General features: G+C 36.5%; 1 protein-coding gene across 1 annotated transcript in view; it reads left to right on the top strand.

The window, feature by feature from the left end:
* The window catches only part of UNC13C (unc-13 homolog C), a 607,361-nt gene that overhangs the window by 589,329 nt on the left and 5,885 nt on the right, over positions 1 to 12,147 (top strand). The window contains exon 30 of the mRNA XM_059056161.2: positions 10,697 to 10,789. Within this exon, the coding sequence (XP_058912144.1) occupies positions 10,697 to 10,789 (93 nt within the window). The remainder of the gene's footprint in view (positions 1 to 10,696; positions 10,790 to 12,147) is intronic.

Raw genomic sequence — 12,147 nt, 5'->3', positions numbered from 1 at the left:
AAATTGAATTCTTTAAAAGTTGAGGGCTTTTTTTAAGCTCAAGAAATTTGCTTTTCTTATGCATTTGATTATGACTCCATTTTTCATTGTGGTTTCTTCAGGAGCATCATTTCCAGCAATAGGCTTTTGCCTGAGTCCTTGAGACATTGTTACCTTTCCCTTGTGCTTTAGAATTTTTTTTCAGAAGCCTCTGAGTTTTATATGTATATTTATCCTCAAATAAGAAGATCTATTCAGATCATACATTCAGGTAAACTGGATTACCCTTAGCCACATCTCAAAAATCCTTGGTTACTGATAGTTCCAACCATTTGAAGCTGTGGGGTGTATAGCCCCTAGCCTGACTTCACTTATCTAAACTAGCTCAGTTTCTACTACTACGCTTATTGACATCGTCAGTGACTACCAAGAAGAAAAGACATGTCCTAAAGCTCTCATCCCTCAAAACGTATCCTACTCTAGTCTCTTCCTACCAACAATGATTTACATGGTGTGAATACATACTGCCTTATGAGAATACTCTTTCTCATCTCATTCTCCTCCAGGTAGTAGTGTTTGCTAGTAGTCATGGTGCTAATGAAAAGATCTTAAAAGAGAGATGCTTAAAAGAGAGGTGAAATAGATAATGGTTAGAAATAATGCTTAGGCACTAGTTAGAATTGAAAGTTTAATTTTCTGATTTTTGCCACTTCTGAGTTTCTAGTAGGAAAAATCAGCAGTGACTGTCCATATCCACATCCTACCTACTTCCCAAATTCTACTATTCTTTGAAAGTCTGTCCCATTATGTGAATTCCAGAAGACCTTTTTAGAGGCAAGCTAGTTTGTCAGTGGAAAGAGACCTTCACTGAAAATAACAAGACCCACCACTGATACTGCCAAGCTATGGAAATTTGTACAAGACACTTAGCCTCAACTTCCTTACCTCTAAAACAAAGATATCAGATCAAATAGTTTCCAAAGCCCAATCTAGTTCTAACATTAAAACTATATATTTTTCAATACTAAAATATTTCAGGCTAAGATAACTAAACTTTCCAAAACAATTCTAAAAAGATACCCAACTAGCATAGTGACTTACTTCCAGGATTTGACACATTTCAAATCTTAGTAATCACTGATTAATTTTTCAGCAACTAATTCAAGCATGCTATAGCCATGGAAACTCACTGATATAAAGTTACAATATAAGATGTTTCAGTCAATAGTAGGTTTAAGGATAAAACACAGAGAGCTACGAAACCATAAGCATCCTAGAACACAAAATTAATTTAAATATACATTTGAATGATTACCATGGGGCTTAATAGAAAAAGCTGCAAATGAAAACTAAATATTATCACACACACAAAAGTAACCTTAAGATACATAGATGCTTTCTGTCTATGCAGTATGTTCTTTGTCTTAGATTTCACATCTTCTTCTGCCTTTTAGTTCACCAAGACTTTAAATGCCATTAACAAAAATATAAATCAAAACCACCAAGACAGTTTGCTTTCTCCTCTTTGATGTGAAAAAAGGAAGGGGGAGGGGGAAAGAGTAGAACAGAAGCTATTCAATGAACATCACAGCATGTCAGAAATCTGAGGTCAAATTTCAGTTTTCCATTTACTGACTTTGACAGGTAACTAACATCCGTGCCCAATTGCACCATCTGTAAAATGTACACAATACCTTTATCTGATATAAGAGCACGAGCTTATCCTTAAAACATTCAGCACAATGCCTGGCACACACAAGTAGTCAAAACTTGTACCCATAATTGTTATCATTACCATGAATTACTTCAAATATAAATGTTAAATAATATGGAGATAATGAGCAAAGAACAATGAAGGAACATGAGGAAAGCACAAAAGGCATAAGAGAAGGAATGGGGCTTAAGTCAAGCCACTTCCTGGTTTATTCTACCCCTACCACCTCTGATGATATCTAACGACCTAGAAACCTAAATGGAGGTAAGTTACTCCCAGCTGGAGTCCTAGACTTGAAGGTGGGAGGAGAAGTAGGGCAGGTCAGCTGATACTGAACTATGACATTGCCAGAGTGGTCATCCCTCATGAATTCACCACACCTTTCCTTTGAGGGGCAGCAAAGTCCCATGAGGACTGATTCAAACCCCTTTGTCAGGGGCTTAAGCAGTTTGGTAAACTTGTACAAATGACTTGAGCAGCTGTGATATTTTTCATCTAATATTTTACAGGATGCTAATTGAGACTTGGAGGTAATTATTTAAAACATTACATGAATAATCATTACTAAATGTTTTTTAAATTATTCATTCACAGAATGTACTAAAATTATGTTGGGTGAGAGACAATCTCTATTAGGGTGCTTATATAATGCTATATCATAATCTGATAGTAATCAGGATCTATTATCAAAAAGATTTTTATCAAAATCTTCTCTTCTAAAGAGAACTTCAAATAAAACAATCAGTTCTTTCATCCTCCTGCCCTTTGCCAATGTTTACTCACATGCGCATTACTCATTTCTGAATAGAGAGTTTGGTATTCATGATCCAATAATGTTGGTGATAAAGGACACATTCTGGGGGCCCAGATGTTGAGCTGAGGCACAATAGCCTAATTTCTATGGATTTAGAATAGACAAGATTATGCAACAGGCATAGCGTCTGATTAAATCTTCATTAAATGCTCATAAAAATTGTCAAATAGATTAATGACAAGCTCCATATTAGATTATTTTCATATTTCATTCCATCACAAATGGAAATCCCTTATACGTTACCTTTTTTTCTCTTTTTGCAAAGTAACTGCTTGATTGATATATACCTTCTTCAACCTGAAGATGCTTCTATTCAATACCATTTTTATTCCAGGATAGGCAATCAACAGATTTCACCATGCAAATGTTAGATGGATCAGATCAAGGTTATAGCAAACCAACCCCACCAAATGGGAAGAAAACTCTATTGCACAGTGCAACACAGATGTAAATCACATCTGACTGAATTAAGCAGCTTCCATAGTTTCAGCAACTACAAAGGTATTGTTTCAGCAACTGCAAAGGTATTAAAATGAATCAACTCAAATATGTACAATCATAAAAAATAAGTTGTGCAAACTGAAACTGTTCAAAGCAATCCTGCTAATTAATGGGGAAAATTATACTTCTACCAAGACTTTTGAAAACATTCTGTCAAAAGCAACAAAATCTTTTGCTGTCAGCTATAAATGTATAGGGAAACGAAAAAAGAGAAAACATCTATTTAATATGCTGTAATTGGAAGCATTAGAAACATAGAGAATTAAAGCACTTCGTTTCTTTTTAAAATCTTATCGAGTGTAGTTTGAACAGTACTTGACTCTTTCTTCTCGTCACATACCTATAAGGAGCAAGCATCTTTTCTGTGCCTTGGTGAATTGTCATTCCAAAGTTTGGATCAGTCACCAACAGTTTATCCTTCCTGCTTTCGATGCAGTAACATATCTCAGAGTTCCTTTAATGTGAAGTTTTTCTCCAGTGTCACCTCTACTAGGACATCTTCATCTTCTTTCTCATTTATGTCGATAAGGTCACTTTTCATTAAGTTCCTTGTCTGCTTCTCTAGAGCCTTGCATGGGCAGTAATGTCAACGTTCACAAGGTCAGTAATTTTTTTTCTATTAATCCATTTACATTCTATACAAATTTGACTCCAGTGTTATCACTTTTTGTTCCTTAGTTGTACTTTCTTCTTTTCTGGTGCATTCCCTCTTTTTATTATCCAGGTTTTTATCACTGGAAAACAAGGCAGCAACACAACTACACACTTTGCTATGTATGAACTGGACAGGGGCACAGTGACCAAGCACCAACAGACTTTAAAAGAAGTGATGTCATTGGTTGCTGATGATAATACCTGTCTGTCGCTTATATGATGATTTGTGGACTAAGAAACTAGCAGCAAAGTTTGTACTTTAGGCAATGATACACGTTCAATAGGCCATGATAACTGAAATTTGAATGTGTCAGTGGGAAATGGGTGCTATTTAACTAAACTGTGGGCACTGAAATCCAGGTGTATCATGGAACATGAAAACCCGTGCAAAGTGAGGACTGCTCTCATGTTTAATCAATGAATAAATATAAACTGGCCATTTAATATGTATCAAAAGAATATTATGTTTATTGTATGAATTAGAGATAAGAAGTATGGATTATTAATATGAATAGAGGCTTCCTGCCATTATGGAATATAGTTAGGAAGAAAAATATCTGCATAAGTAACTACAATACTAGGTATAACATAGGTGCTAAGAGTGGTATAAACACTGTGCCATGGAAGCACAAACCTGGAGTTCTCAGGAGACAATTATGCATAGCATGACTATTAAGCAATAATTGCAATAATGATAAAACCTTTTACACTAGTTGCATCTACTCAAAATTGTCAGAAAACGGTCACATTCCTAATTCCACTTTTTTACGATTGTACCATATTAAGCAGGCAGCTCTCAAGACTATGTTTAACTTGGTTAAGCAGTAAATTTCACATTTTATGTTAGAAAAGGAAATGTGTATTTTCTAATCAATGTTTCCACCCAAGAGTTTCCACAAAATTGTTCAGGGACTGCTGAGTACATAAGTTTGATATATTTTTTTAAGCAGATATTCATTTTTAATTAATTAATTATTTTTGGCTGTGTTGGGTCTTCGTTTCTGTGCGAGGGCTTTCTCCAGTTGCGGCAAGTGGGGGCCACTCTTCATCGCGGTACGCGGGTCTCTCACTATTGTGGCCTCTCTTGCTGTGGAGCACAGGCTCCAGACGCGCAGGCTCAGCAGTTGTGGCTCACCGGCCCAGTTGCTCCGCAGCATATGGGATCTTCCCAGACCAGGGCTCGAACCCATGTCCCCTGCATCGGCAGGCAGACTCTCAACCACTGCGCCACCAGGGAAGCCCCATAAGTTTGATTTTTAACATGCTTTTCCCCACCAATACAGCCCTCCAAATCTTTTTAGAAAACACACAGAGTTAGGATGTACAAGTGGAGGACGAGAGAGCAGCAGTTTGGGAAAGGGAGAAACATATCTATGCATTATAGTACCTTTTAAAAAGCTTTAGGCACATTTCTTTAGCTGTTAGTTGTTTTCAAACAGCATAAAATTTCTCCTCCATAAGTAAGAGCACCAAAGAGAAACTCACATATTTTCCTAATTCAAGTTTTATATATTCTCCAATAAAAATCAAATTCTATAACAACACAGTTAAAGCCTTTAAATTACCTTGGTAAAGTTTCTGGTTAGAAACTCAGATGAAGAAATTTTAGTACCTCCTGGTGAGTGCTCTGATGGAAGGCTTTTCTCATTTACAAATCTGTTAAATCAATAGCTTTCCTGACCATAATTTCTAGATGTTTACTCTGGGCAGAAACCAGCCATTGCTACATTACTGCTTATAGTAATACATATAAGACCACACATAAAAGTCTTAACCACAAACCCAGGTACTGAGCAGGCTGTGATCCTTGGTGTAACAACAGAGACAAATACACAATCTGGATGCATTTTCAGTGTTGCTGAGACACCATCTCAGACTTACTCTGATTTCAACAATAGTTAAACAAACAAACAAAAAACCTTTAGTAATCAAGAAAACTCATTTCACTGAATTCTTGATTAATCAAAGGTTTTATTGATACATCATAGTGGGGAAGAATATTCCCTAATAGACATTCAACATGAGGGCTCTTAAAAACCTTCCATCTCTAGTGTACTCAACCCAGAAAATCTTACTGAAGAAAGTAAGAATTCCAAAGTTGTTGGGGAGAACTCCAGTCACTCGTGTTGTCGTATCGCAGTATTTGATTTAGATAACTATAGCATCAATGGATTTTTCTCCATAATTTTTCTATGAATCTTTGAGGTATTTAATAACTTTGAAATATTCTTATTAAGAATTATTATCATCATAAACTTGGATCCATTTACCAGATAGCTGTTATGTGCAAGGCACATAATATCCTACATATTTTTCAAAATTTTCCCTTTTTAGCCTCACCATAATGTTGCCACATAGGTGGGTTTATCCTCATTTTACAAACAAGGAAATGCAAGTTTATGAAGTTTTAAACTGTTAATGAGTGACAGACCAGATTCATGATCAGGGAAGTATGATTTCATTGCCCAGTTTTTTTATACTATGCTATAGTATTTGAGGAAATCAGGAATATAACTACAGATTATTTTTACAGAATAATAAAAATGAGTATTTTACAGTAGAGGTGTTTGGACAGAGCTTCATAAGATAATGGAGGGAGGATGTTCCAAACATGTGGTTTGAGTTGATGAAAACATGAAGGAAGTTTTGAAGAATTAAGCCAAAGACAACAACATGGACCAGAAGTGCAGATAAAGGAAAGGTCATCAGAAGCATCCTTGCAAGGGGCTGGGTTTTAGGATTTGATTCATGATATAATAAGATGCAAGTGGGAGGTTTTCCAGAAGGGAATAGGGTGATAAAAATGATCTATCTTTTACACAAATGAGACTAATTCTTTCAAAATCTAGGTCTGACTATGCCACCCGTAGCCAAAACTTTAAAAGACTTCTCTGTATCTCCAAGACAATGTCTAACAACTTTTATTTATTTATTTATTTATTTATTTATTTATTTTTTTGTCTAACAACTTTTAAATGGCATTCAAAGGACCAACATTTTCTTTAACATTTCCTCTTGTTACTCCATCTATGCTTGCTCCATCCATAATGAACTCCTTGCAATTGCCAGGACACACCATTCTGTTTTATGCATCCACATATGGGCACATGCTATTTCCTGCTCATTTGTCTAAAAAAAAATGAATTTCAACTCAGCCTTCAAGAGCCTCCTTAAGCATTTTCTCCCCTGTAAAATCCATCATGGTAACCGTTAAGTAGGGAGTATCCATATTTTATGTCCTGTCTCCCCCACAAAAAAAAATTGTCTCAATGTTCCTCAAGACCTAAGAATATTGTGAAAATACTAGAGGCATTTCCATTAAAGTTATGAGCAAATCAAAGATGTTAACTCTATTAGCCAAGGTCGCAGTAGGAATCAGATGACACACCCAATTAAGATTATTTGAGAAGGATTTAATGGAGAAACTATGGACAAAGGTATGTGCTGGATATAAAGAGACCAGAAAAAATAGTAAACTAACCTCCCTGCAACAAAAATAACAAGGGAGGAAGCAGCTCCTAAAACCAGGAAAGAGACTGTTGCCTATTGAGGGCTGGTGAGGGGAATTTTGATTTTTGGTTGCAGGATTCAGCCAGCAAAACGTGACCCCACAGGAAGGAGACTAAAGAAATAAATACCTGACCCGACTCTACTCCCTCCTTCCCCTACCTTGCCAGGACTTCTCAGCGGCAGTACAGTATAGAGGAGACCATTGAATTGTGCATCTAAGGGCAGACTGGAGAACGGTGGAAAATGAATTTGGAGAGCCAAATGGAGGATAACAAACATGTCCACTTCTAACACTGTCATGGAATATAGTATTAGAAACATAAGCTAATAAAATTAGCCAAGGCAAACAATATGAGATATAAAAACTGGAAAGGAGAAGTGTCATTCACTGAAAATAATATGATTGTATTTCATTTACTCAAAAGGGGTAAACGTAAATCTTTCATTAAAAATTCAGTTGGCTGAATAAAAAAAAATACAAAAATCACTAGCCTTCCTGTTATACAATATAATGGAATAAACGGCCCCATTTAAAATAGGATGAGATACCACAACTAGGAATAAGCTTTTAAAATGTTCAACATTAACATGAAGAAAAATGTAAAACATAATTGAAATACACAAAAGGAGACTTGAATAATGGGAAGATATATTCTATTCTTCATATCATAAAGATGTCACCAGTTTAGGAATGATATCAAACTATTTTATTTTTCCAAAAAGTGTTATCAGCTCCTCTTATGAGCCCTACTTTCTACTGCATAGACACCTCCCTCACCGATATCAACACCCAGGTATGTACCATGTTAATTACTTGCACTATTAGAAAGTTATTCAGGTTCTAAGACCTTGTTCTGCTCACATTAAAGTTTTAATCACTTATTAGATTCAAAGCTCTCCTTTCTACACAAGCAGGGGGAAATGGTGACTCTAGCAGTAGAAGCAGGAGGTGGAGGAAGACATGAGCTTCTGTAATGTGTACCTTTCCTCTTTCTCCTGGATGTAGTTTCCCTGATATTGAGGAGGAAGGAAAGAGAGAAAAGAGAGAGATGACTCTTTATTTAAACTTCAACGGTTGAGGAGTTCCCTGATGGTCCAGTGGTAAAGAATTCACCTTCCAACCCAGGGGACGTGGGTTCGATCCCTGGTCAGGGAACTAAGATCCCACATGCCCAGGGGCAACTAAGCCCATGTGCCACAACTACTGAGCTCGTGCACCTCAACTAGAGAGCCCACGCACCACAACCAGAGAGAGAAAACCCACGCACCACAACTAGAGAGAGAAAACATGCGGGCCACAACTAGAGAGAAGCCCATGAGCCGCAGCAAAGAGCCCGTATGCTGCAATGAAAGATCCCGCATGCCTCAACGAAGATCCCAAGTGCCACAACTAAGACCCGATGCAGCCAAAAATAATAACAAATAAATAAAATTTTTAAAAAACTTCAATGGTGGCCATTAGTGGTCATTATCTATTTAAAGGTCATTGTCTATTCAGTTAGTGGTAGAGCTTTTCCAGCTCCTTCTCATAGGAGAAGTACAAGCTTGATTGATAGAACAGGCTGGTGTGAAACTTATCTCCAAATAGTTCCCCACGGCATTGATGTACTCTTCCAAGACTCAAGACCTGGCCACTTTTTCCTGCTGCACCTCACCTGCGCATAGCACCTTCCTTTGAGAGGCCTGCCTCTTTACCATGTCTGTGACAATCCCTGATAAAACCAGAGCCTACAATCACATTTTCGCTCTCTTGACCCCAACTCTGGCACTTCAAGGCCATTCAGGAGCCATCTCCCGTATTTCTCAGCAACCATGACTTTAAGCAGAGGGGAAGGTCCTGGCATACTCTGTGGCCTGCTGTTCCTCACTTGGCCATGCTCAGGTCTGCTAAGTAGGCAGCCAATTAAAAAATGAAATGCTCATCTTGCTGGCACTTCCAGAGTCTAGGAGTACTTCTCTTGGAGTTTTCTTTCCTTCACCTCAGGAAAAGGAAACATTTCCACTCTTCCCTTCCCACAGAACAATGAACAGTCCCTTGGCTAATGCCCAAAGTGATTCCTTTCTATCTCTCAATTCTTTTATCAAATGGCTGGGGTGGGGTGTGGGTAAGAGAGCTGCTTGTAGTGAAGCAGCTCTTCTCAGCAGGTCCTATTAAGAGGTTCTGGCTGAAATCCAGTGATTTTCTGAAGTTAGAAATTGGAAGTCTCTTAGAATCTTTCATTTTCAGCTTGGTCACTAGCCATTTATTTTAGAAAAATACGATTCTTATTACTCTCATATATATTGTAAATGGTCAAAATCTCTATGGGACAAAATTAGAATTCCATCTACCTCTGACAAATAAATGCAATTTCTACAAATTATACTATAGATAAACTTGTAAATATGAAAAATAATTATTTGTTACATTTTGCTCATAAGAGCAAGAGATTAGAAGCAACCAAAGTGTAGTTAAATAAATAATGGTATGTTCATGTAATGGAATAAAGGCTAAACATTATTTTAAATGTTTTAAATATTTTAATGTTTTCATTATTTGGTAAGCAGATTAGTGATTCATTTTTAAGCAAGTACTCAGGTAACACTGAGTAGTTAATGCAGTGATAATGGGGCATAGCTTTATGTATACTGAAATGGAATGATCTTCTTAATATATTTTTAGGTGAAAAGACAAAGGCAAGGTAAATGATAATTAGAGTATGTGCTTTTATTTGTGAAAAAAAATATACGTGCTTATAGGTGATATGTTAATAGATAAGTGTGTGTGTGTTTGAGGTTGATGTAGTTATCCCTGTTTTACAAATGAGAAAACCAAGACTTGAGAACATAGCAAATTCCAATCACAGAACCAGCTACAGCATAACTATTATTTGAATTCAAGCTTATATGACCCCAAATCACAGGCACTTTCCAATACAACATGCTTAAACTTTGACTAACCTTTATCAGGGTAGAATTGACTACTCCTTTTTATACCATCAGTCGACCTTGTAAATGTATCTATTTTAGAATGTATCACACTATATGCAGCAATATGTGTATATGTTGCTCTCCCCTGGTCTAGTGTGGGCCTTGTGAGGGCAGGTGCTCTGTAGAGCCATCTATGTATCCCGGGTGCCCTGGTGTGGTACACTGAAGAAAAGCACTTCACAAAGGAATGAAAGGCATGTTACATCTTTGTACATAAGCAACAATGAGGAGAGCTTTATTAAGTACCTAGTAAGGCAACTGCTTTTTTTTTTTTTTTTTTTTTTTTAACAATAGTAATACTAAGAGGGTACCTTAAGGTATCTGAGTACTATATGAAAGTTTAGCTAAATGGGCTAAATATGGTTATACCCAAGCCTCAAACCTGCATAGCAGATTTAATTTAGTGAACATTTATCAAAATCTATTATGTGCTGTTAATGAAAAGAACCATTTATTTCTATGATCACACTTTACAGTCCCTTGTGCACAGAATGCCGATGTTCATTATTAAATGGTCTGAAAGGTCAGGCCAGTAAACTTTTGCTGATTTGCAGGTCCCTCCTCCAGAGATTCAGTGGGTCAGATATCTGTTCATGTGGACATCACTGCCACCCCAGGAACAGGAGAGCATAAAGTCACTATAAAAGGTATATTTCGGGTCCAGGTAGATAAAACAGCCTATGAGACTTTAGCCTCTGGAAATAATTATATCAAAAATGTTGTTTTTTCTTGAATCTCTCTTTAAAAATCTATATTAAATGATTTCAGGCCATGCTCGGAATTTCTTCATGAATCTAGAACTTTTGATTTAAAACTGAAAAAAAATGAATGGTACAGGTACTCAACCTATGTTACTTGAAATATCTAAGTGGTTTAAATACATTGGTGATTACATTTCAAAACTGTATACATTGAACATGTTCTCTATGGTTGAGGCTATGATATACATTGAACATTGGTGCTATGGTTGGCTCCAACTTGCCAATGACATTTTAGATGTTAAGTCAGCATGTTCTTACTATCCACATAATCTACCTACTTTTTCTATGTGATTTCCAACAACTGTTTGATTCTTTTAAAATGGGTGGTTGAATCAATTGGTTTTATATTGTAAAAGCACAATCTGAAAATACGGGTCATTTCAAAGATGTAATTTAATGATTAATACTTTGCTCAGTAGAACCATGTTCTATTTTTATATTATTATAGATTTAGTCACTTTAAATAATATCTACTTTAATCAAAAACATGGCCTTCGGGGGCTTCCCTGGTGGCGCAGTGGTTGAGAATCCGCCTGCCGATGCAGGAGACACGGGTTCGTGCCCTGGTCCGGGAAGATCCCACATGCCGCGGAGCAACTAAGCCCGTGAGCCATGGCCGCTAGGCCTGCGCGTCCAGAGCCTGCGCTCCGCAACGGGAGAGGCCACAACAGTGAGAGGCCCGCATACCGCAAAAAAAAAAAAAATTTAAAAAAAAAAAAAAAAACATGGCCTTCTAACATATTTTAAAATTGCATTACCTAATGTATCTTTGTATTATAAAAGTAACACTGCTATGGGCTATAATAGATTATATACAGTACTGGTAATCATACAGAAAAGTGGGCATGACTTTTATATATATTATATATATATTCCAGTGTCACTAAATACATTTGAAAAATATTTTGACAATGCATATCAAATGGTAAAAGTTTTATCAACTTTTTGCATTAGTACATTTAATTGTAAGACAATTCCTTAAGGATATCATCATCAAAGGATGAGCAAACCTGTATAAGAATGTTCATTTAAGTATTATTTATGATGCCTGAAATTAGGAAACCGCCATAATATGCAACAACATGTGATTGGGTAAATAGAGAATGAAATGTACATATAATGAAATATTTGCTGTTGGAAAATATATAATAAATTAGAATGCTACCCGCGATGGGCTTAAAAAATAAAGCTACTTATAAGACTGCAATACATTATGATCCCATTCTATATATAAAGATGAAAAC

The sequence above is a fragment of the Kogia breviceps genome, chromosome 3 (genome assembly GCF_026419965.1).
Source record: "Kogia breviceps isolate mKogBre1 chromosome 3, mKogBre1 haplotype 1, whole genome shotgun sequence".
Lineage (NCBI taxonomy): Eukaryota > Metazoa > Chordata > Mammalia > Artiodactyla > Physeteridae > Kogia > Kogia breviceps.
Note: the sequence above shows the minus strand (reverse complement) of the source record. Positions and strands in the feature narration are given on the sequence as shown.